General features: G+C 29.8%; 1 protein-coding gene across 2 annotated transcripts in view; it reads left to right on the top strand.

The window, feature by feature from the left end:
• Nuak1 (Nuak family kinase 1) overlaps nucleotides 1-26,493 on the top strand; it is a 46,064-nt gene extending 19,571 nt beyond the window's left edge. The window contains exons 7-15 of one of the 2 annotated variants that reach the window (XM_065498201.1): nucleotides 1,238-1,586; nucleotides 1,668-1,928; nucleotides 2,204-2,317; nucleotides 2,913-3,036; nucleotides 3,109-3,236; nucleotides 3,723-3,770; nucleotides 7,924-8,054; nucleotides 20,985-24,996; nucleotides 25,122-26,493. In XM_065498201.1, coding sequence (XP_065354273.1) covers nucleotides 1,238-1,586; nucleotides 1,668-1,928; nucleotides 2,204-2,317; nucleotides 2,913-3,036; nucleotides 3,109-3,236; nucleotides 3,723-3,770; nucleotides 7,924-8,054; nucleotides 20,985-24,996; nucleotides 25,122-25,176 — 5,222 coding nt within the window. In that variant the 3' untranslated portion in view covers nucleotides 25,177-26,493. Of the gene's footprint in view, nucleotides 1-1,237; nucleotides 1,587-1,667; nucleotides 1,929-2,203; nucleotides 2,318-2,912; nucleotides 3,037-3,108; nucleotides 3,237-3,722; nucleotides 3,771-7,923; nucleotides 8,055-12,969; nucleotides 15,422-20,984; nucleotides 24,997-25,121 lie in introns of those variants that run through there. The other variant, XM_065498200.1, reaches the window with a different exon arrangement.
• The last annotated feature ends 322 nt before the right edge of the window (nucleotides 26,494-26,815 follow it).

Genomic DNA, 26,815 nt, shown 5'->3' with positions numbered 1-26,815 from the left:
CACAGGCCACAACCACTACCACCATTAACATCTTCACCGTTTTTCGGCAACGGCGGCGGGGGCGGTTCCGGGGGCTATGCTCAAATGCGTGCGGTTAGTGGGAGTTTTTTGGGAACAAGTAGTGCCTCAACTACTGGTAGTCATGCCATAAACTACAGTCACGATATGCCTATGGGCTGTCGAAAATATCCGTCAATGTCTAACACTTCAACACAGCCACCAAATGCAAACGTTGCCCTCGCCGCTGCTCGGCACACATTAATGGGACGTTTAGCTGCTGGTGGTATTGGTAGTTCTGTCCAACCAAATTCGCCATCCAAACGCACAGGAAAAGAACAATTCAAATCACCCCATAATATGTACTTTCCATCCTCTGTATCGTCGTCATCGAGTTCACCTATGCCATCAACATCATTTTCGTCGTCCTTCACACAGCCACAACACCCACTGCCGACACAGCCATTTGGTTCCACAGCTACCAACACCGCCACCAACGCCAATGCAAAAGCACTAGGCGCTACCAAACTCACCAACTCTTGCAATGTCATAAACATTAACAGTACGCCAAAACCGTTCTATAATGCATCTCAATCGCCATTGTGGAAATGTAAGTTTAGCTGTCGTTAGTTCTTTCGTTCTTTCGTTCGTTCATTACAAATAACAACTGTTGTTTGACTGTAGACTTATTACTTATTGTAGATACACATACCGCACACTTGCTCAATATACTTTTCCATACTTTTACTTGTTTCCAAAGTTTGTTCTCAGGTTAAAATTATAAGTACATAATAAGTTTTGGTTAAACCATCGTAAACAAGTTCTAAAGCTTCGAAAATCGAATACTTTTCTTTAGCTTTCAAGTTCAAGAGGTGGCCAACAATTAAAAACAAAGAATAAATTAAGTTATTTTGTATTCTCCTAACATTTAAATGACTATTTGGTACAAAAAAAAAATGCGAAAATCGAATTTGAGTAGAGTTTTTTAAAAAAAAACAATGTTTTTCCACATAAGAAATTGTTGTAAAATCTCATGCTTGTCTTTCTAATTATTTATCCCTCTTTCAAACATCAAAAACTTCATGTATTAACAAATCCTAAAATATGCTTTTAATGTATGTATGTATGTATGTAGATACAAACAACCACATGGAATTATAAATCAATCAATAATGTATCTTATAAAATGTTATTCTTTTAACGAAATTTAAATTTCATTTAAATAAAAATTTGTCATCAGTTTCTCAAGGGCCAGGCGATTCTCCATCGGCGGGTACAATGAAAACATCAACAGCATCTATAACACTCAAGTCGGCAACTTTGCCGCGTCGGAAAACCGCTAAAACGGAAATTCAGTTGGATATTAAACCACCTATAGCCGAACAGCCATCAATGCGTTTTACAACAGAGATGCAGCACCCTGTTGCTGATCTACGCAGCGCTCCTCCACGAGAAGGTCCAGTTCCTTATAGTCCCATTAAGACAATGACAAGTCAAAGAGCTTCAAGCTTAGAACCCAAAGAACATGTTATACCTATTCAGAGACCACCTTCAACCTACGCCCGGACAATTTCAAATACCACAAATAGGTAAGATCGTAAAAAACGAATTAATTAACTATAATGTAACAATAAAATATGTAATTCAAACTTAAAATTATTTTCACATAGATCTGGCTCTTTGTCTCGCCAGTCTACCAATGATTCTGAGTCAGACACAACTACCACAAATATGTCTCAGGCGACAATAACTGGTTCCTCACAGCCCATTAAAAAGAGTCCCCGAGAGTTCATAATACCCATTGCTGTAGAGGGCGGCGGATTTATTACGCCCCGTGAAGGTAGCATAGAACCATCAGAATCCAGCCATACAACAGCTACCACATCAAGTCGGTCAACATTTGCACGCTTGCGCCCAACTCGTCGTATAGGGTAAGAAAATAATTTCCCAATATCGCAAAACACCATAAGTCTTCATAGGCAAAATTAATTATTTCTGTATATCAAATACAGATTTCAACAAAACTGACAAAGATGTTTAAATTTGTTTTGTTTGAATTTGATATAAACTAATTGCATTTACTTTTTACTTAATTTACTTAAAAAATAGCATTAATATTTTAAATCTATGATTTTCTTCTTAAGTTGTTTTAGAATTATTGTGCTAAGAATGAAACGTTTTAAAATTTTATTTCTTTTTCATTCAGATCACTGCTTAGCGAAAGTGGAGTCGATGATGTTTCGCCATTCCAAAAATTGCGCACGTCGTCTTCTATTCGCGATGGTGATGATGATACACGTTTTACTCTACACAAACTTAGGTAAGTTTTATCACCTCTACAATTTCAAGCCCCAATGACAAAGCAACAAAGAAAACATTTGTTTTCCAATCTTGAAATAAACCAGCAAAAACTGCAGTTACTAAATTATAAGTATAAGTATATATTTTAGTTCGCGACTTATGTGTTTTAGTTCAAGTTTTAATTTTACAAGATTCGAATCTCGAAATCAACTTAATATCGGTTGAAAACAGAAACTTGTAGTTAATAAAAAGTCTATGCAATATGTTATTGATACAACAATGGCATCGAAAAAAAGTGCGCCAAACTAAGCGGACTGAAAAATGTGAGGAAACATACACAAGTTTAGGATAAGGGCGAATATTCGATTTTGGTTTCGGTTTCGGTAGAATTTTAAGTAATATATAGAAGATTTTAAGTGTGCAAATGTATTTATAAAATAACATGAAAACAAAAACAACACTCTTATGTAATTTTAATGTTTTTTCTGATTCGAGATCAGTTGGCAATACATTTCGTACTAATTTCAATAAGAGAATCAATAGTAGAATAAATCTATAAACTATTTAGAATGTAAGCTTTCACTATATATAATTGTTTATTTACTTATTTGCAGGAGCTCAAGGCCAGTAAAGAAAATAAGCCAAGAAAATGATTCTCAAAGTTCCGGAGAGGAAGATGACGATGATGGTTTTGAAATTTTAACTGCGGAAAATCTTTTCTCAACACTTTTGCAGCGTGTAAGTAGCCTGTCTTAATTCATTAATTAATAATTGTTCCCAAAATATAATTGTTCTAAAAAAAAAAAACAGGTCCGGGCCCTCACCAATCGCATGAACGTAAACAATGATATTACTACTGCTTTTCCCAGTTCAAGTCGTCTTCTAAGCAATATGAGGCAGACACAAAGTCCTTTTTGGAATCAAGAGCCATTTGGCAGGTAAGCAGATTTTATTTGTATTTAATGTTGTTGCTTTCTTTGCTCATTGTTTTGTTATATTTTCCTATACATATATGTATTTCTGCATATTTTTTGAATTCATTTTTAATGCTACTAACTGCATTAACGTTAAATGCTAATATATTTTTTACATTTTATTTACATGCTGCGCTTTTTAACAAATACAAATACAAACAATAAATAATAATTGTTAAAACTGTTCAAAATGAAAAATAATTACGATAAACCAAAAACCAAATGAATCATATCCAATTTGCACACGTTCTAATGACATGACACATACTTAAATCATGGATAAATTTTTGTTGTCATTGTTGCTATTGTAACGCCATTGTAAACATTGTGGTGTATGTGTCGACTACATTTCTCTATAATACTTATACGACACTGGAACAAATACAAATTGCTCCAATAATATCAAAAAAAAAACATAACAATTTTAATACAAACATTAAAACAAAATAGATCTAAAGTGAGTTACACGTACAGTGAAACAATTGAGAAAAGACAAGTGTAAGTATAATGATGCATTTTCATTGTCTCCTCCCTTCGTGGACCTATTTCTAAGTACCCTAATAGCACGCGTACATTCCCTACATATTTTATCTAAATCACTATTTTGTTTTCCTTTCTTTAAATGCGTCGCTCATTTGCAATAATATCGTCATATGGATTTAAAGTCTTTTTTTTTTTGTTTTCAATTACACTCTAAATAATTAATTATATTTATTGAGACCTAAACATTTTATCATGCTCATGTCCAGAATTGTAAATTTTGGGTTATGACGCTATTGTCGCAAATTGGCGATGTTTATATTTGTTACTACTATAATTTTTTGTTGTACATATTAATTTTATTTTTAAGTCATATATGTACTTACATACATACATATGTATGTACAGGTAGGCATCCATTTACGCGGTTTTATTTCAGTCACATAATAGAAAAGAAATTGGGAGCTAAAAATCGCGTTAAATAGAAAACACATATGTACATTAGGGTGGCCCCGTTTGTATGGAGAAAAAATAAGGTATCGATGTTCCCGCCTAAAATGAAAATTTGATTCATTCTAAGACTACGTTTTGAAATTTTTTCGTCCTGGGGTCAATATTTGGCGAGCTGGATCAAAGGATAAAAAGGTCCTTTTTTGAGGTTTTTTACATTTTTTCCATATTTCTTCCAAAGGAAGTATATGTAAATTTGGTATCATATGAAAGGTCTTTGAGAGACGCATTCAATTGGTTAAAAGAAATTTAAAAAAAAAAAATTTTAATTAAAAAATTTTAAAAATTTTCGACAAAATTTTAGTTTTTTTTTAATTTTTTCATAGAATTTATTCAAATACATAGATGAAATTTCTTGATCATAAAAATCATGTAATTTCACCGAAATGGTTTTTCTCGTTTTCTTAAAATTCAATCCAGTTCAATGTTTATTCAAATTTGTTTAAACCTAATTTCATCCCTATCTGACAATCTCTGTACTCATTTCATAGTATATGTATGGGCATCAAAATAACTCAAATTTTATAAGCTTTCCATCGATGTATAAATTCTTATACTTTTCTTTTGTTACACTGCGAATATTTAAATTTAAGCTAAAATATTTGCTATACATAGCGCTATAATGATTATTTTAATGTTATTCCTTTGGAATGTTGTTGTTAATTTTAAGTAACATGTGAAAAACTGCTTAACAGATAGGGATGAAATTGGGTTTAAACAAATTTGAATAAACATTGAACTGGACCGAATTTTAAAAAACGAGAAAAACCATTTCGGTGAAATTACATGATGTTTATGATCAAGAAATTTCATCTATGTATTTGAATAAATTCTATGAAAAAATTAAAAAAAACTAAAATTTTGTCGAAATTTTTTAAAATTTTTTAATTAAAATTTTTTTTTTTTAAATTTCTTTTAACCAATTGAATGCGTCTCTCAAAGACCTTTCATATGATACCAAATTTACATATACTTCCTTTGGAAGAAATATGGAAAAAATGTAAAAAACTTCAAAAAAGGACCTTTTTATCCTTCGATCCAGCTCGCCAAATATTGACCCCAGGACGAAAAAAATTCAAAACGTAGTCTTAGAATGAATCAAATTTTCATTTTAGGTGGGAACATCCGCAACTTAAATTTTGGGGCCACCCTAATGTACATACATACATATCGTCACCTTAAATGAAAGCGGACGTAACTACACAAAAATTCAAAATCGAGTTTTTGATTGATTGAACAATTGTCAAGAATACTCTATTATTATTAATTTTATAACGTATCCTGTAAAAAACAATAAAAATGTGGTTACGTCCAAGGCGTATTAATCAGGTGAGAGCGTCTCGGCAACAAACACAACAAAGACAATATTTTTTATTTGTCAAGAGATTGAGAATGTCAAAACAGAAAAATTAAGAAATAAATAAATAAATTACTGGTAAAATTTATAAATGCGTCGAACGTGAATAAAAAGCTTAGTGATTACAATATAACTTTTAAACTATCCATTTAACAGTGTCCATCTGTTTGTGTAAAACTGTAGCAAGTCCAAAATACACAAACTAATTCTTGTAAGGAGTTTGTAATGAAAATCAGCATTTAGCTTTGTCTGTTTAAAATACTCACAAGTCCAAAATACACAACCTAATTCGCGAAAGGAGTTCTAAGCATTAAGCTGTATATGTAAAATACTCGCAAATCCAAAATACTTATTTAATTTAATTGATTTTCATAAATTTATTTGAATAATTTTTCGTTTTTTATTTTTTCAATTTAAATATTATAAATGTCAACCACAAAGAGTAAACAACTATTTGACACTTTCAAACTCAATATAAATAAACGAACAATAAATCAGCTGTGCTAGTAACTTCACCTTATTGAATACACCTTGGTTACGTCCGTTTGCATTTAAGGCGACGATATATACTTTAAGTAAACTTATTTTATTTGTACTTTTAAAAACTTACTTAAAACAAAAGTTATGTAAAAAAACTCAACTAAAAAAATTATTTCTTATTGAAAATTAAGGAAAAAATGTCAATTAAAAAAACAAAATATTCTAATACATAAAAGAGATCAAAACATAACAAAAAATTCATAAAAATTAACGAAGTTTTCAAAAAAAATCTTATATTCGGTTGTGTTTTTTCGTTTCTTGTTTGTTGCCGCGTTATATAAAAATCTTGTAAAAAAAAAGTCGCGTATTTCAAAAAAAAAGGTTGCTAATTTGAGTTCACGTTATATCGAATTCGCGTAAATAAAGTACCGCGTAAATGGAGGCTTACCGTATGTAGGTATTATTTAATACAGCAACTATTTGTTAATCATTAATCACACTGAAACATATGTATAGTATGCAGAAATATTTAAACATAACCTTATTATGCTTGTACGTTTTTTAGTTTGAGGCAGAATTTATGGGATAAGTATTTTATTCGGTTCTTCTATCGATTAAGTAGCAATATAATTGGTATTATTACACAGTGTTGCTGCTAGTAAGTGAACAATTATCGATAAGTCTTATCTGTAACCTATCTGTTTCTTGTAAAAGAATATAATACAAGGTTTTCACACCAAAAGTGTTTGCAAACATGATTGTATTTAATTTTTTTAATTTGAAAATAATTTTGAATTTTGCATTTAAATTAATTAATATAATACATGTACTATACATTTGCACGTTTTTTTTATAAAATAAAAAACGACAATTAGGATTTTTAATATTATAGGCTATCCCCATATGCATAAACAGTTTATAAATTTATCAAAGGTTTATAAAACAAATTTTGTATGGAAATTTTGTTTTATAAAAAACAAATTGATTATGAATATGGAGGTATATGTATGTATGTATTTTAAAATTTAGCCACTGAACTAGCTCCGATGCCTTTTGAGAGCAAGAAAATCTCGACTACTGATACCAAAAATTTTGACTTTTGAGAGCAAGTGTTATGTAAATACCAATATTTTTAACCGATTTTACAACATTCAATCGATTTCCAGCACGGGTTTTAGCTACTAAAGAACAAAATAAGAACCATCAAAAGCCAATCTAAATTTTAAAGGGCAGGTATTAGACATTAGCTACATATTTATGCATGTGTGTAGGTAGCCAGTATTGATGTAACGAAAATAGTTTATTCAGTTAATTTTGAAACAAAACATTCCTGCCATTTTTTAAAACTATCAAAATTGTTTATATAGTTTTTGTGAGTTTAACTTCCTTGCCCTATTATTTCCAAAAGTAATATTGACCGGATTTTGTTTTATTTTTGTAAAAATTGGCACAAAAAAAATTGTACCAAAATTCAAAGCGTTTTACGCGAAACATTCTCAGGGACAAAATTGATAAAATTTAAGATATATGTAGCTGTGTTTATTGTAAATCGCAAGTAGAATTTGATGTAAAATAACACGTAACAATGTTTAACGTTTGGTTTTTTAACATACATATAACACTTTGCCTAATCGTTTTGTAACTAACTTTCGATGAATTGCAGGTCTTTTGTTAGATTTAATTACATAACATTTGACTAATTTAATTTGTATATGTATGTATATCCACTTGGCTGCTTAAATCTAATTATTGTTATTATTGTCTATTATTTAGTTAATAACCACAATTTAATTAATACATCTGTTATTTTACTTTTGATTTCAGCAGACTTAACAGCACTGCAATGAATGCACCATGGCGCCACAGTATGTCTCGTGATTTAGGCAGTGACATGGATTCCATGTTTTCACGTACTGGCGCAACACTGCCAAGAGGTGAATATCACAGATTAAAGAGTAAATTTCTAGATCACTAAAACACAACCAATGTTATTTACACATACAAAAGTACTTGTAATTTTTAAATGCTGTTCGTTAAAATTTTATTATTTTTTATTCTCTTTTGTAATGGTTAAAACAAACAAAAGAATTTAAAAAAGAACACAGAAACACAAGACAAATTAATAGATCCTCCTATTACCGGAGGATCTATTAATTATAAATAACAACCAATGTTATTTACACATACAAAAGTACTTGTAATTTTTAAATGCTGTTCGTTAAAATTTTATTATTTTTTATTCTCTTTTGTAATGGTTAAAACAAACAAAAGAATTTAAAAAAGAACACAGAAACACAAGACAAATTAATAGATCCTCCTATTACCGGCTCAGCTGCAAAATCAATTCCTAAATTTACAAACATATATTTTTCTTATTGTATATTTTTGTTGTTGTTGTTGTTGATATGAACATATACATATATACAAACTAATCGTTTAATAATTCACGTAGGCGGTTTTAAAAATTGTTTCGCAAATAGTTTCAATATAATTGAGGGTATTCATTTCAAATAAATGGAAAATTACACTCTGATTTTTTTACATTTTAAAAACCAAACACAAGAAAAAAAATTAAAAAAAAAAGTTATATTTTTTTTGTGGAATTTTGTTCATGTTATATTGTTGTTTAAAAGTGGAAAAGAATCAGAGTGTAATTTTCCCTTTTTTGAATTGAATTACCTTATTATGTATACATGCATATTTCAAAACATTTTCAGTTTTAAAAAAAAATTTGGAGTAATTTTAATATACATTTCATTCGTTCGTATTACAGAAACATGTAGTTAATGAACTATATGTATGTCTAATGTTTTATTTTTTTTTCTTTTCAAAATGTTGAGCCTGGTTAATTGAATAGAAATCAATATACAATTATTCATTATGAGTTCTATTATTTTGACTTACAGAATCGTAGTATTGTATTACAAAGTGATTCTTGATATCACATAAAAGAATAAAATCAGCTTTTTAATTGAATCTAACATCCATATTTTTGTTATCAGCTAATCATATAAGATAAGTGCAATACAATAATCGGTTTAATACGACGAGTACATACTTGCTAAAAACGTTCGTATTCAAAGTTTATTTTTCATACACTTTCTTAAAGTTATAATTTAATTTCAATAGCAATTTATTTCTAAATTACATTTGGTATGTTCCAGCACTACACAGAATTACAGGTTTTAGTCAGAATTAGTATAAAAAAACATGAAAATATATTGAAAATTTTAGTACGGTTTCCAGTAAAAGCTGCAAATCTGACAAGTATTGGAACAAAGCTATTGTTGGCATACTAATTTCTTTATATACATTTAATGCAAAGACAAAAGGCCAATCCTGTTTGGATCTGTTTAACTAATCAAATATTCGTATTATTAATTTAAAATGATCAAACTGCTATTCTATTGTGTGAACATTTCTGTAAACGAAATATAGTTTTAATTCGTTGTTTTATTATTATTTTCTATTATTGTTATAGATTTGTAAAAATATTGAGTTTTTCAGTATTACGTTCTCAATATCAAAACGTATCAACTCAATCTTAAGAATCCTTAAGAAAATATTAAATTATGTGACAAATAGAATTAAAAATTATACAAGCGTGTGAAACAAGTTAATAATTAAATTTCAATTTATTTCAATGATCCAATTTATTTTTTGAACACACGTTTAATTGATTTATTAAAGAAATCATTTTTGTGTTGTGGACACAAATACATCGATATACAGTGGCGGCCAGCTATTTAGGGACAAATACTTGAATTTTAAATGCGATAGTGCCAAAACAAAAGGACCTTGGTTATGAAAATTGGTGTTAATATATCGAGTTTCTAAAAAATGTTTGTAAAAATCAGTACAACATATATGGACAACGATATGTGGAAATATGTATGTAGACCATCCTCAACGAACATTCGCTTTTAATAACATGATATGGCCGAAACAAATGTACATAACTAAATATACGATATTTGGTCTGAATATTTTCTAATAATCAAAATGTAATCATATAAAAGTTAATAAACAAGTTCATTTAAAAAAATTAATTTGGTCAAGTTGTAGAAAAATCGTATGTGTATGAATTGACACAGCTAAATAAAACACACTTGTGTATTTTGCATATATATTTTAAAAATTAATTAAGAACCACATGGAATTAACAAACAATTTTGTCCCTAATTAGCTGGCCACCACTGTATGTATATCAACATATGTATAGGGCGCACCAATTGAAGTGTTACACCATTTTATCTGATAATATCGATTGCAACAATGCCAATTATTTGAAAATACTAGAGTTTAAAAGGGCAAAGGAACTTGTACGTTATTTTCTCTAGAATAAAATAACCATAATGCTTAGCTTTTTTTTTGCCAATTTTGACTTAAATTTTCAATTTATAAAGATATCATTTTGTAACATTTCAATTGCCGAATCCTTCAACACTACTACTAACGTTCTGTTTACACGATAAGATTTATGCAACAGTAGTCGCAGTAAAATGTTGATATAAGATACGTATGGATCGTGTAAAGAGGCTCTAGTAAATTAGAGTTAAAATAACAAAATTATAAGTATAAGCATTATTGCAAGGACATTAATTCTACACATTTGAGACCAGTATGCAAACAATATGTGCGTATGTATTTTAAATATAAAACTTAATTTTACCTGAATGACAGCAATAATTAATTAAAATTATAACTTTTATGTATATGAGGGTGGGTCGATACTGTGCCATCGATTTTTCGATAGCATTTGGCATGAGGAAAAAAATTCCACAACGACATATCAAAAAAATCAAATTTCAGAAATGTTAAAAAAATTACTTTTCCTCAACTTTTATTTTTAGGTTTTTTTTTAAATATTACCGTAAATATTTTTAAAAAAATAAATCAATAAATTTTTTTTTCTTCATGTCAAAGCTATCGAAAAATCGATGACACAATATCGGCAAATTTTTGTCCTTACAAATCGGCCCACCCTAATGTATATTGTATTGTACATTCGAGTGCTTCAAGATTGTATGGCCGATGAAATATCAAGGTACAGGCCACCCGCCATCTAGAATTGTTCTATGGATTGTAGAAACACGTTCCGTACCACGTTAACTGGTGGCGCAACGTCTCTGAAGTTTGGAGATGCAATTACAAGGCGTAAAATATATATTTGTTTTTTCAGTTTTTGCAAAAATTTTTCCATTAAATAATTATTTTGTTTTTAATGTAAGATAATCAAAATGTGGTCTAATGAGATGTAAATTACAAAAATTGTAATTGCATGTGAAAAATTCAGAGCCGTTGTGCGACGTTATCCTAATATTTTACAGAACGGGTTTTTACAATTTAATTTTTTTGAGCACTCTACTGTTCATACCATATACACAGCCGTAAATCTATCGGATTTTTATTTTAACGGTCACACATACATATGTAAACATATATGTATATACATATGTGTGGGTGTGTTTGTATGGATGTGTATGGCTAAAATATATAATTATGTAATTTTAATGATAATGGTTGATTTTCTTATTTTTGAATATTTAAGAATTTAAAAATAATTTCTAGAATATTAATATACCTAGATATGTGTGTGTATAAACATATTTTGAAACATTAATGAAATAATAAATATGAAATTGTAATATTTTTTAAATCAAAAGTTTTATGTTTTATTTTGTATTATTTATTGAATAAAGGAAATGTAAATATATTGAAATTTGTATATGGCAATCAATCATCCACAACCATTTCACGCGAATCGTGCTCCGTACATTGCAATAACGGCCCTGCTATCTTAAATTTGTTTTTATTAAAAAATATTTTAATTTTTTTTTTTAAATCTAACACAATGTATATTTTTTTTATTAACTTATTCAAATTGTATACCTTTTTATACTACTCCTACTACTTACTACTACATACTACTTTAGTTTAATAAACAATATATTTGTTGTTTTTGTTGGCGTTATCTCGTACCACTTTATTTTAAACTAAAACCTTTTTATTTATTGTTTATTTTATATATTTTTTAATGAAAAATTATAACAAAAATATTTGAGATTAAAATTACTACTAATTGTTGCAGCCCACTTAAAATTAAATAAAAAAATATTATTGATTAGATCTGCAGGATCATTAACGTATTCAATATTCACTTTAGATGTTTGTAATTTGCAATTTAGAATGCAACAGGCGGCAGATCTAATCAATATTTGAATATGTTCATTAAACTAACACTGGAAACAAAAACAAATTTCTGAGTTCTGGGCTTTTTTTTAAATGTATAGTTTTACATAAATAAATAAATATATACATACATATAAATATGTATATGTATATGAATTGATAATTATATTATATTGTTTACAAAAGTTTATTTGTGAATTTTGATTGCTATTGCAATTTTGCAATGTTTGTTATTACACATTTCTATTAATATTATAAAATGTATGCATTAAGTTGTTTATAATATTTTATACATACTACATACATACATACAAACATACTTACAAGCATACATATTTTTATGTATGTACTTACAAACTATGAAAATTATGGAAGTGAATAAAAAATGTCCAAAACTTTGAATACGATGCAAGAAAACTCAAAAATTATTAATAATTAATTAATAATAATAATAATATTAAAAACGCTACTTATTAACAAAATAAATGAAATTAAAAATGATCAAATGTCTCAATGTCGTATTAAAACGAACGAAACATCAGTCATGTATCTCTCCCAAAATGCTTACAATTGTTTGTGTTATTTTGTTTTTGTTTTTATTTTTATTTCTATTTTGTTTTTATTACTTTTCTTTATTAATTTTGCTCAATATAATTTTATTGTTTATGCTTTTTGCAGCCAATTTATTCATCGTTCCTTCAAAAACGCATGTCCCTAATAGCTTACGAAGTTCCTCTTCTTGTTGTACTACTACCACTACTACTACCACAACAACAACGACTAAACCCAAAATAATAACAAGTCTTCAAACAACAAATTCGATTAAATCGTTAAATACAAATTTTTAAATTATTATTATTATTTTATACTACGTATTACTACTACTACTTATACATACATACATACATATTATTTTACTACTAAAATATACTTAGACATCAAATTACATACATACGTACAGTGACTCTCATTAATATTCGGTTTTTATATATCAGTTTCTGAAATCCGAAAATTCTCAATGAATATAATGACATCTTGTTAATGTTTATTTTTTTACTTAAAGGTATATATTTAGAGCTAACTTTTCACTAATTGGTTTTAATTAATATTGAGTGAATCTATTTTAAAATAATAAGTTACTAAAATACTACAGAAATAAACGCATGCTTCATTAATATCACTGTGACACAAAATCGAACTTTTCGAATCGGAATGGGATGAAACCAAAAGCAAATGAAAGCTTACGTTTTCCATAACAAAACCCTCAAGGCTTTTTTCTAGTTCAGCGCTAGATTTTGTTTACACGCATTTGAAGTTAGTGATTTTGGAACGCTGGCTAACATGAAAAAATCATTAAAAATTTGATAAAACAATGCTTATTTATTTTTATTATCCCGGAAAGTTGTGGTATCTTACTATTTTTGGGGTCGGGGAATCAATTTTTGATATTTATTTTTACATAAAACTCACGCTAGAGGGCGCTGCACAGTGGTGTAGAAAAATAAAGAGCGAAATAAATCTGTAACTTCTAAACGGTTGGTCCGATTTTATTGAAATTTGACATGCGAAAAGAGGAAATATTGACGAATTGAAGTTTTGAACTAGGACCTCATGAGCCCACCAAGGGCGCGGGCAGGGGTTCCCAAAGTAGGACACCTTGGTATGTTAAATATTTAATACAATACTATTTTTTCGTTTGCTCTCTGATTTAAAAGAAAAATACATGTATAGAATCTCCTCGTCGACCACTACAAAAAACCTTGTCTTAGCTATCAATTAACTCTTATAGCTTAAGAGATCTTCGCATTTAAAAATTAAATTTTCAAAATTTTTACCCACCCTACTCCTGTTTTTTGATAACAGCGGGACCAAATATTTCCCGATTTTCTCCATTTTTATTGGATTAACAACAAATGTATATGACAAACAAAAAAAGAATTTTTTAAAACTCATTACCGAGTCCAAAGTTATATGCATTTCAATTTGAAAAATAGAAAATAGGTAATTTTTCGCTAGTTTTTTGGGATAAAAGTACTTTTTATTTTTGAAGTAATGGAAAACCTATGGTGTGGGGGAAACCGAATTAGGAGTTAAAAGGTAAAAAATATTACTCCAATAGTTAAGCATGGTTGTAATGGTTGGGGCTGCATTTCAGCGAAAGGGGTAGGGAAACTCTCAAAATGTTCAAATAAACAAGGATGTTTATTTGAACATTTTGAGAGATAATTACAATCGGCATAAAAAAATGGGAATTGCAAGAACTTTTGAATTGTATCAGGACAACGACCCTAAGCATAAAACCCACGTTGTTCGTGAATGGTTGCTTTATAATTGTCCAAAAGTGATTAATACAATACGCCTGCTCAGTCCCCAGACATGAATCCCATAGGAAATTTATGGGACTATTTAGACCGTCGAGTCCGCGGAAATCCCGTTTCTTTTAAAAACTAACTCAAAAAAAAGGCTGCGGAAGAATGGGATAAAATCTGTGTTGATTAATTGCAAAATGTTTTTTAAAATATTCCAAATTGTCCTTCTGAGGTCATAATAAATAAGGGCTATACAACCAGATATTCAATTATTTTTTTAAATTTGTATTTAAACAATAATGATATATGTGCAAAAAAAACCGAATATTAATGAAGTGTGAATCATTGAAGTTTTTTTGTTTTTGTTGTTATTTATGTTGTCACTGTATGTAAATACATCGGGGGCTTATATTCAAAAACGTCTATCCATACATACTGCTAGCACTTATTCAATATAAACCCCCGATACACATATGTATGTAAGTTTTTTTATATATATATATGTATATCGTCCTATATACATACATATACACACCTAAAATACAAACCAACCTATCTTAACTAACATTTTCGAAATGTTTTAAATGAAAAAAATATAATAATTTTTATCACGAATTTAACTTTTATCTGAAAACAAATTTAAGATACATACATATGGGCAAGTCCCAGAAACAGTCTACCAACAAAAAAATTTTTAAATGAATCAAACTTGTAATTTTTTCATTGTAATATTAGATTAGATATGTATATTATATTTTAAATATAAACAAAATGTATTTCGATGGTCATTCATACAAAAATTATTACCAAATCCAACACTAGCTCAGATTTCTTAATTTTATACAAAAAAATGTGTTTTTATCATTTCTTAAGTGTTAACAGCTATATTTTTGACCATTCAATTTAAATACAGATTAATTCTGAGTAATTTCACTTTGAATGGAATTTTTCACAACTTCTCACGGAAAACGAGATAATTTTCAAGCATCTGGATAATTTGTAACGAGCGTCACGTAACGTGCGTCACAAAATTTTTTGCAAATAAGTTATATTAGAATTCTCTTTCATTCATCTTTCTTTTAGGAATAAGATTTTGTGTGCTTTATTGTGCAAAATTCGATAAAATTACGAAAAAAAAAAACACTTCAACTTTTAGTGTTACTTTTTTTGTAACGTGCGTCACAAAACTGCGATCAATTATTTCGCAAGAAATGGCAATTAAAAGGTAATATCTTATGCCATTTGGAATTGCACTTAAATATCAATATAGCGTATAGTATATGTTGGAGATATCTTATTTGAAAAACCAAAAAATGTTCATATTTAAATATGAAAACGTGTACGAATGAAACGTTCGTCACGCAGGATTTGCCCATATGTATTTTAAAAATTTAAAAAGTTTAAAAAATGCAAAACAATGAATTGAATTAAAATCATATAATGCATTCAGTTTGCCAAAATATGCATTGAATTGAAATTTGAATTAATTAATTAATTCTTTATTTCAATCATAAATTCATCATTCATTAAAATTTTAATTCCATTCATATTTTAAGTAAAGTGAATGAATGCATTCAAGAATATTCAATACATGATGATTTCAAATCATTGTTTTAGTAAAATTAATGCATTCAATAAATTTTAATTCATTAAAATTTTAATTCCATACATATTTTGTGCAAAATGAATGGTATTCAAAAAATGACAATTCATTGCATGAATGATCAAAAATTAACCATTATTTTAATTTTAATTTGCGAACCTATGTAGAGAAGAAGTCCATATAACGATATCCGTGTGTTGGCAGTTTTTAATGGCTTCAAATCGAAAACCAACAATTATTCTTCGGTTTTAGTTATTTCTTTTTTTTAAATTTAAATGGTGAAAATACGCTAGGTGTACAAGAAGAAATATTAATAGTAAAAATGTCATTGAAAAGATTCATTTGTCATAATAATTGTATTAAATTAATTTGATGCAAAGAACTATTCATATTTTTAAACCTTGAAATAAAGAATATTACCAATTCATTTACAAATATTGATCCCATTTTCTGTCAATTAACAAAATCCCTCCTTTACGAGGAGGAATTAATTTTTTTTAAACTGAAACCGTGTCATCTTTTTATTTCGGTTTTTTGGAAACTCTAATACTACCGATTAGTTTGGTCTTCCTGCTTTTTTGCTTCTTGTAATTTGATATACTGTATCAGAACAAAAAATCAATTTTGATTTCTTTGTTATTTAGGGACGTTATGTAGATAGAATAACTTTTGTCTGGCGGTTTCCAATTCGAATTATTATTTCAATAGATGTAGTGCAAGTTTAAGCCATATTAAAAAACTCTAAAGGTACGTTCAGATTGTACTACAGCATTTCCAATTGTATTTCAGACATTTCTAATTATATTTCCGAAAATTCCCATTGAATTTCAGAAATTTCCAATTATATTTAAGAAATTTCTTATTGAATTTCAGAATTTTCCATTTAATAAATTTAACAACTTTCTAATAATTAGAAATACAATTATTGTATTTCAGAATTTTCCAATTGTATTTCAGAAATTTCCATTTGTATTTCAGAATATTCTTATAGAAATACCAATGGAATTTTCTGAAATACAAATGGAAATTTCTGAAAGACAATTGCAAAATTCTGAAATAAAATGGAAAGTATAATTATATTTAATTGGAATATTCTGAAATATAATTAGAAATTTCTGAAATTCAATTAGATATTTCTGAAATACAATTGGAAATGGTGTAGTTTTAAACAATAAAACCTTTTGAAACCGAGATTTTTTTTTTTAATTTGGGTCAATTCTTTGCGGTTTGGTGGTTAGTATACTAACCACATTTTCTATAGTCTTTAAAACATAGTTTATTGGCATCTATTGCCATTTAACTTAACAATTATATTGTTTGAAGTCATCGTTTATGTTTTTTTTGCAAAACTTTGCCGTTTGAAAATATTGTAAAAATCAGTGTTTTTAAGAGACTTTCACGCATTCAATAAAGAAAAGCACAGTGTTTATTGATCATCGAATTCAGTGTTACTTTGATATTTCGGTTGTTTTGTCAAAAATATTCAATTTCCAAAAAAATTTATACGAAACAAAAATTTTGATCATAGTTATTTTTAATGCCAACCGCCACGGTGGTTGGTAACTAACCACTTCAATCCACAAAAAAACCTTGGAATGGGATGGTTTTTTCATGTTTTGATTAATTTTTTCTTACTTTTTATAATAAACTAACCTTGATTAAAGTAAAAATGAAATTGTTTTGATTTTAAACTTATACACAAAAAACCGTGCTGAAAGAGTTAAAACTTGCACCGCATAAGTGTTAGGCATATCCTTAATCGGTTCTCAGAAATCTATGTGGTGGTAAAAAAATATATATTCCACAATACAATATTCTAAAAATGCCACTCAAGAATACATACACACGTATTTTAAAATCCACATTACAATTTCATACAATTAATATATACTAAGTTCCTTGAGAGAGTGGTATAAAGACATTTTTATACAGCAAATTATTCATTCAAGTCTTTATTTCTTCAAAACAAAAACTACTGACTGCGTAATTAGATTCAAAAGAAAAACAATTTTCAATAAAAACAGATTTCTGATATGTATTCCAACCATATGATATCATTAGATTTCGTTGACGTAAAATTAAAAAAAAAATACCAAAAAAACATTAATTGAACATGTCAAATTAGAATAAATTGGTTTACTTTTATACATACATATTTCGAAATTAAAGATTTCTTTGGAACCTGTTTCTTCGTAGGTACTAAGAAAATTATATAAGCTTTTAACATTTAGCGATATTAACAAATTTTATACAGACAAACATATTTTTTTAGTTCAAAATTTATCAAACATATTTGTATATTAAAATTATTCGTTTTATCAATTTGTAAAGTGAACCGAACTTGGGATTCAAAGATGCATGTTATATAAAATTTGGCAATAAATTTGCAAACATATTAAGAAAAATTTTAATTTTTTCACACATTAGAGTTTGTGTTTGCTCTATTACAAATTATGTACATACGTATGTAGAAATTCATATACATAAGTATGTACATACTACATATACATTGTTTTATGTACATACATATGTATGTATGTATTTATAATTCGACGGACAACAATTTCTTTACATATGTATGTATGTACGTAAAAATAGATTTGTTTTGTATGGATCTTATTTTCTTCTTTAGTAGCTAAAACTAACTGATGCAAAATTTGAGGCCAATCGTAAAACGAGAACCAACCACCAAGTATACCCGATTTCACAACATTTAATAAATTTAGTTTTAGCTTCAAACGAACAAAATAAAATCCATTCAAAGCTAATCTATTTCTGAAGATCAGGTCTTCTGTATATACATAAGTACATGTGTGTATGTATGTATGTATGTATGTATGTATGTACGTTTGTATTTTAAATATTATAGAAAATTGTTCAATTTAATTATTACATATTACATTTTTATTAAATATTCATAACATTCATTAACTATTTTTATATAAAACACATTAAAATGTTTTCTTTTTATATATGTTATATAATTATTAGTAAATACTTATGTCAATTTCACTAATATCTTAACGAATTACAAAAAAACAAATATTTTAAAAAACTACATACATATTTATTTATTGTTATGTTGTCTTCCAGAATAAAAAAAAAAATTTAATAAATAAAGAAAATTATATCTAATTCCAATAGAATTTTGTATTGTTGTTTGCATGAATTATTTTTTAAAATGTTCCTTTCTGTTTTGCTAATAATGTTTGCTATGTTTTAATATCATTCATCGACGATTGGCTTTATATCACTCGGAGAGATGATCAAGTGTCTCTTTCAAACTCATTCACAATTCTTTTAGTTGTTCAATGAAATTTTAAATGTAGAAGGTAAGTAGTTAAAATAATTATACATAAATACATACATATATTTTTAGAATTCTAAAAACGATATACATACCCATAATTGTTTTGTTTTAATTTATCTTATAGAATATACAGTTTTTCAAAACCATAACCGAATTATAAACAAATCAATAAAATAAAATCTCTGTTTGGATTAAATGCACATTGTACTTAAATATTTCTATCGCAAAAAACAACCCAACAAATCCACTCATTTAAAAAAGATTGATTAATTTTAACATTAGGGCGCGCCCTTTGCTCTCACTAGCTATAACAAAATGTTTTCAGGGTCTTTTCGTTGTCATTGTGAACGACCTTTTAGAAGGGAGAGCAGAGGCTTTCCAAATAAGGAAAGTTAGAATGTGAATTGGATCTAAAAAAAGGTGTTAGTAGGACTTCAAGATGGCATCATGATTTGTTTACCGTCGTATATGATCAACATAAACATGATAAATTTACATTTTAGGTACAATTTGAGAAATACATACATACATATAGTTCTACGCTCAGTTATCTCTGCTCCGTTTATAATCTATAGATCTAGGAAATAAATCTTTCTCCACAATTATGTGAATTTTTTCTCTATTTCTGAAATGCCTATATTCTTAAAACTTATTCTTAGTGTGGAACATAAATTGCACATAACATTTTTTTCTTAGATTTAATTATTTTCAAATTCAAATATCTTCGATGTACATATATTTATGTGTAGAAATGATTATAATGAACGAATTTGAAACTTTGCCTACAGGTATGTGATGGAATCCATTTTGATATGATGTATAAATGTGCTACAATTTCAGGCTTTCTTTGGTTAAGCAATTGTTTATTTTTGAATCGATCGAAATTGATCACACCTTTTGAATTCGATCGGTTTTTGACCATATACCTGTTGTACCTACACCATATCGCATCTTATCAAACGATAGTTTGAGTTGTGAAGCACTATAACTCTAAAAGTTTCTGGCCAACATGTGTATATAATTAATCTTATAATTAAATGGACCAAATATTTGTAGCCCACCGATTTAAAACAGTAAAAAGGAAACTGTAACGTTAACCGCTAACCATAGCCGACCTTGCTTTTAAGTTTAATTTGAGAATAAATGCCAAAATTTTTTCTTTAATTCAAACTTGCCTTCAGATTATTAATTTTTGATTAAAGTATCCTCATCTTTTAAACAACCTAATACTACGATTAAGATTGTAATAAATATGCGTGGTTAATGGATAATTTCGAAATTGTAATATTTTTCAAGAATCGAAATTTAATCAGCAATCTGCAAAGTCTTTCAATAGTATTCTTTAAAACTACTAAAATAAAAAGAATAAAATATGCGGCAAAATTTAATAGGATTATAGCTATTTACAGGTGTGCATTTAGCCATTCAGTTTGATTGTACGCTAATTCAAAGTTGACACTCTTATTTTCAGGCAATAAATCTTCAGAAATAAAGATAAACAAAAAATCCAATGCTTCCTCCACTGGAAGTGCTGGCGATGATATGGAAGAACCTCTCGACTTGGCTGATTTGGATTTATCGCGACTACGGTTAAGTAAGAAAGATCTTGAAACCTTATCAAATATTGCACCTGGACTTCCAAAATGCTTTCAAGAGCAATTATTAGCAAAGCTTCCGCCTACTCAGGCCCGCAAATTGTCACGAACACTAAGTGTACAAACAAATCAAAATTATTCATCGGTTAAAGTATACAAACGCAGTCAAAGCAGTGGCCGGAATATCGAGCCAGCTAATGAACCGGTTGAGCTAGAAGAATTGAAAGAAATTGATTATACCAAAACAACAAATACTGATAAATGTACTGACATTACAAAAGATAAAATCGCCGCTTCCTCTTCCACGCAAAAAATTCACAGCAAGAGTAAAAGCAACGACGAAACCTCCAAAGACTTCTCATCATTGTACAATAGTGATATAAATGATAAGTACAGATACTATTCTCCATATGTAAATAAAATATCTAAGGATACATCTCAAAAAAGCGGTACGAAAATATGTCCTAGTGAAATAGCATCTGGTTGTGCTACTCTTGGACGTCCTCCTAGCGGCAGACTCTCGCCACCACCATCCACAGATTCTACCATTAGACGACCAACACAACGCCGTATATCACGCTTAGTACGTCCAGATTTCTTTGAGATTCCACTTGAGGAGCTACCGGTGGACCTTAATCAAATACCAAACTCCGGAGAGAGTGAAACAGTTGTTACCGACGCTCCGTTGAAATTAAAGATATCCCGGCACGTCCGCAATAAGAGCGTTGAACTACTTTCAGAATATACTAATAGTAATACTTCAAATCAGGAAGCTTTAAAATATAACCGTAGAAGTCTATCGCGATCAAGAGACTTGGATGAAAAGAACAAAGTTGATAAAAACCAGTTGGCCGATAAAATATTGCAAGAACTTCAAATACTATCAACAATACGATCTCATGAGGAGGATGAGATTCATGATACTAGTACTAATGATGATGTTATCAACGAAAAACCAATATCTACCATTAAGAAAATTAAAAAGGTTAAGACCAAAGAAAAGTCTACAGAATCATCTACTGATGTCGATTCCAAAAACACAAGCGTCGTCATAAAAAAGGTGAAAAAAATTGTCAAGAAATCAGAAGCATTAACTACTCCAGTGTCTAAAGAAATATCGAATAGCGTATTTGTCGAAAACAATCACGACAAGTCCGCAATAATCTCTGATATTCCGTCTCCTAAGAAGGTGTCAAAACTTAAAAGACCAAAGTCATATCCAATGAAGGAGTCCATTTCTAATGGTAATACCTCAGAAATAACCGCCACCAGTGCAGCATTGGACACCAATAGTCCTGCGACAACGGAACATTCGCTCACAACTGGAAATTCAAGCGTGACGGAAATAAACAGTGCGGCCTGTATTGCAGCACGTGAAAGTCGATTATTGCGACCCAAAAGTTATCCCACTTCCAAACTGATAGCACCGAAAGAAACTAAAACTACTATACGTAAAAAAATTAACACAATAGAAGAAAACTCAACGCCCACAGCATGCCAAAAACCCGAACCCCTTTCTCTGGGTACCAAAATTGAAAAGAACCAACCCAATACTTCTCCGGTTGTCGATACAACATCTTTAGTTGGAAAAAAGGTTGTAAAAGTTACAAAAAAAAATAAATTTTCTCAATCTAGTAGTATAAGCACGACGACTACAACAACTCCAAATGCGACTTCAAGTACTGGAGAGGAGTCGAAAGAGTCTAGTCCTGTCTCTACCGTTCAGCTAAAAGGAAAAACGGGGGAGAAAAAAACCAATAAAGGTTTGCTTTACGCCATTGGCCAAAAATTCGAAAAGCTTCGGGCTTCCGCAACAAGTAATTCCTGTGCCAACATACCAACTGATAAAAAATCATCGCCAGAAAAACTCACAAATAAAATGTCAGAAGTGAAGAAAACAAAGTCGTTGGGTGGAGATTCTAGCATTAAAGTAACACAATCAGGCAGTAAAGGCGTAGTTAATACTGGAACGTGTCCAGATAATTGTAGTGCGGAATCCGAGAGTGCGCCCAAACCTGTTAAGAATGAAAAGCGTTCACGTATCGATGCAATGATTCGTAATTTACGAGAACGTTCAGTTCCGCGATTTCAACCATCAGCCTCATCAGAGTCGAATTATATTCAGCGTGCAGTCAGTGTCGAAGAGATGCCGGGTACTTTTAACAAAAAGTCCGTTAATAAAGTATTGGGCCTATTTAAACGTTATGAAAAAGATGCCGCTCCAGAAAACCGGGTACGTAGTGTGCGTTCTAGTAGCAATATCAAAAGCGATATTTGTGATTCATCACCTATTTATCAAAATGCCGATGCAATTCTTAAACTAAACGAAAATATTAAAAAATCCACCAGCAGCAGTGGCGGTATTAACAGTGATTCAAATAATATTATTAAAAGTTGTAAGGGTGGAGGTGCATGCAATTGTCACATAATGATGCCTTCAGCACCTGTGGACATTTCTGCATCTGCAAATCCAGCATGTCCAGACTGTTGTAAAAAATCGTGTGAAACAAGACGCAACTTAGCATCTGCAGAAGGTAATCAGGAGAAACGGAAGGGTTTAATGCTTGAACTGATAAAACCCGAAAAACCACTTCAAATTAATACAATACACAACAACAACAACCGTTCATCAAAAAAATACTCCTATTTCAATGATAGCGAAGTCTATTCCAACATTTCACCATACACTAAGTCTGTTCACAGTTCATCTGGCAATGGTTCTAATATTCTGTCTGCAGAAAATTCCTCCAATAACAATATTTCCTCTATAATTAAAAAAAGCAATAGTAACAACAACAACAACAATAACAATCACTGTTCTTCACTGCATACGTCTCAAACCTCCGGATATCGAACGTCGTCGACGCACGAAATGAATCAAAACAATAATTTACTGTCGCCCTCTTTTGAAAATATTGGAAACTGTTCATCTGACTCTCGCAGCTATCAAGAGGACTGCGCCTCTACATCGACCTTTCTGTCTCCCACTGAGGAGGCAGAATTATGCTTTGACACCTGGTCTGTATGCTCCGAAGACAATTATCGGGGACAAAGGGCAACACCATCTCCTACTGTATCCCATCTGTCAAGAGCTTCGCAAGCCTCATCTCCGACTCGAAGAGGAGGAGATAGTTCCGAGGCTGGTGAAAGTGTTGTAGATCGCATTAAGCGACGTAGCTTCTACTGCAGATTCAATGAGAAAAAACCTAAACGAACTAGCAGTATCGTGGGCCCCAATGCTGTACGTGAATACTACCGAGAACAAAGTTCAGCGTCCAAAACGCGATCATCAACTAAAATTGCAACAAGTACTGGAGAACGCGAACACTCTCCGGATATAACACAGGAATTTTTCCGCCCCCTTAAACTAAGTCCAATCGGAACCGAACTTAAGCCACCTGTCTACAGATCATCATTTAGTGGCACTCATGACTACTCCTCAACCACTGGACGACCACGAAAAAGTCTAAATGATATACGAACGCCCACTTCTCCTTCTTGCCTATCTGAACGACGATACGCTTCCTACGCCAATCCAGAAGCCAACGAATTACTTACTAACACTTCCTCCGTCTTCCCATCGCGATATAAAGGAAGCACCTATGATGAAGCCTCCAGATCGGGAGGTGGTGCTTCCAATACTTACTACAACACCTATAATCCAAAACGTCGTTTCTCATTTACCACCCATACCGGTATATCATCAAGTGGAATTGGTTCCCATGCCAGTCCTCAAGTAGATGGATATGCAACTATGGGAAGGAGACCAATTCGTGCCTATGAACATCGAACATTGTCACTTTTAGATCCACCCAACACGAATTCAACATACCGACATGATACCAACACATCGTCGTCTGTACGTGACTATACATCAAGCTTATCCAGGTAATAAATAATCCTATCTACATGCATAAGTATGTCCTTTCTTACATACATATGTATTTATAAGCATTACTGCTGCTACTCCTTAAATTTCACAATACTCAATCTAACCTTAAAATCTTTTGTAGATCAAATTCCCGTTACCGTAAATCATCCACACCGCGCAGCCCTACAAACATTTGATGCACGACACCACAAAATGGATTTTGTATATTCTGCTACTACGCCCAAGAAAAGCGACGCATGTATCCTGGCTCATCATCGACTTCATCCAAAAGTAGTATAGGTAAAAAACGCAATCAAGCTTTATGCTCAAATGAAATCAGACAACGTACTCGTAGATTCTAAGTTTATATATATTTAAGAACTTACTTACATACATAAATATTATTAATTTACATGCATATACCCCAAAAAATATGTACATTTTACATAGTAGATACATTTGTATATTGTTATTTGGCTGATACTGAATACATATGTATGTATGTACATCCGTCACATTTTATTGATTTAATATGCATTTGAAAGATAATTGTGTCCTCTTTAGACTACATACATACATAAATAAACAAAATATTTGTTTTCAAAAAATGCATTCCTGATGCAAATGCAATTTTTACATGCACTTTATGAAATGTTATCCACGAAAAATTTAAATAATCATAAAATCGTTATGTGACGGGAAGTTCTACTATTTTTTTTATATATTTAACACCAACACTTTTCTTCATACCAAAAGCGATTTATTTAAAAAACATATACATATGTACATACACATAGCGAAAAAATGAACACATCCGTGTACGATTTGGCACCATTCGGTATGTCCCAGCAAAAACTTTACTTACAAATGAGCCGAAAAATAAGGGGAATTTGACGATTTTTGTTCGCGACGTCCCAAAAGTAATCCTTTGTTAGTAGAGTTATTTATAGAATTTTGTATTTGTAATCAAAAAATAAAAAAAAAAATAAGTCGCTACTTAAAAAGTAAGTTATTAAAAAAGACATTACTTGCAGCTTTGTAAGCGAATTTTTTGCTGGGGTGTACAAATTGTACACGAACGGTATCAATTTGACAACGAACAAATTACACCATTCCGTTGCAGAATTGACACCATCCGTGTACGATTTTATAACAGACCGTTGACAATTTGGCACCGTTCGTGTACGATTTGACACCAGACCGTTGTCAATTTAATACCGCACTGTTGTCAATTTGACACCATACGTTGTCGATTTGATACCGCTCGTGTACTATTCGGTAATTAAAATAAATAATAATTTATTTATTTTTTACACGTATTTTTAAATACAATAAGAATAAATAATTAAATATAAAATATGTACATACTACATACATACTTATAAAAAATTCTATGTTTAAATGTGGCAAAACATTGGTGTTCATTGTCGGAATTCCTGTGTGTGAAATTTCAAATAGCATCCCTAAGGTGGCACTGCTTCCTTATGTCCCCTTTTTAAAAAATAAAACAAATACTTATTATGTTCTACATCGCTGTTAATTATATACACATCTGCTCAAAATAATAGATACACCAAAATTTATTTTTTAAAAACGAAAAAAAATAATGGTATATTGTAAAATTATAAAAAAAATTCAGTCGATTTTTATTTATAGTTAAAAGGAGAGTAAAAAACAAAAACAAAATATTTCATAATTAATAATAAATATTATAAAGTAAATTAAATTTCTTAAATTTCGAAAAATTTGGTGCTCATAATAATAGATACATTTTTAAAAATTCTTATTAAACAAAAGCTAATAAATTTTATCTTAAACAAATTAGTTTATTATTAA

The sequence above is a fragment of the Calliphora vicina genome, chromosome 1 (assembly GCF_958450345.1).
Source record: "Calliphora vicina chromosome 1, idCalVici1.1, whole genome shotgun sequence".
NCBI lineage: Eukaryota > Metazoa > Arthropoda > Insecta > Diptera > Calliphoridae > Calliphora > Calliphora vicina.
Note: the sequence above shows the minus strand (reverse complement) of the source record. Positions and strands in the feature narration are given on the sequence as shown.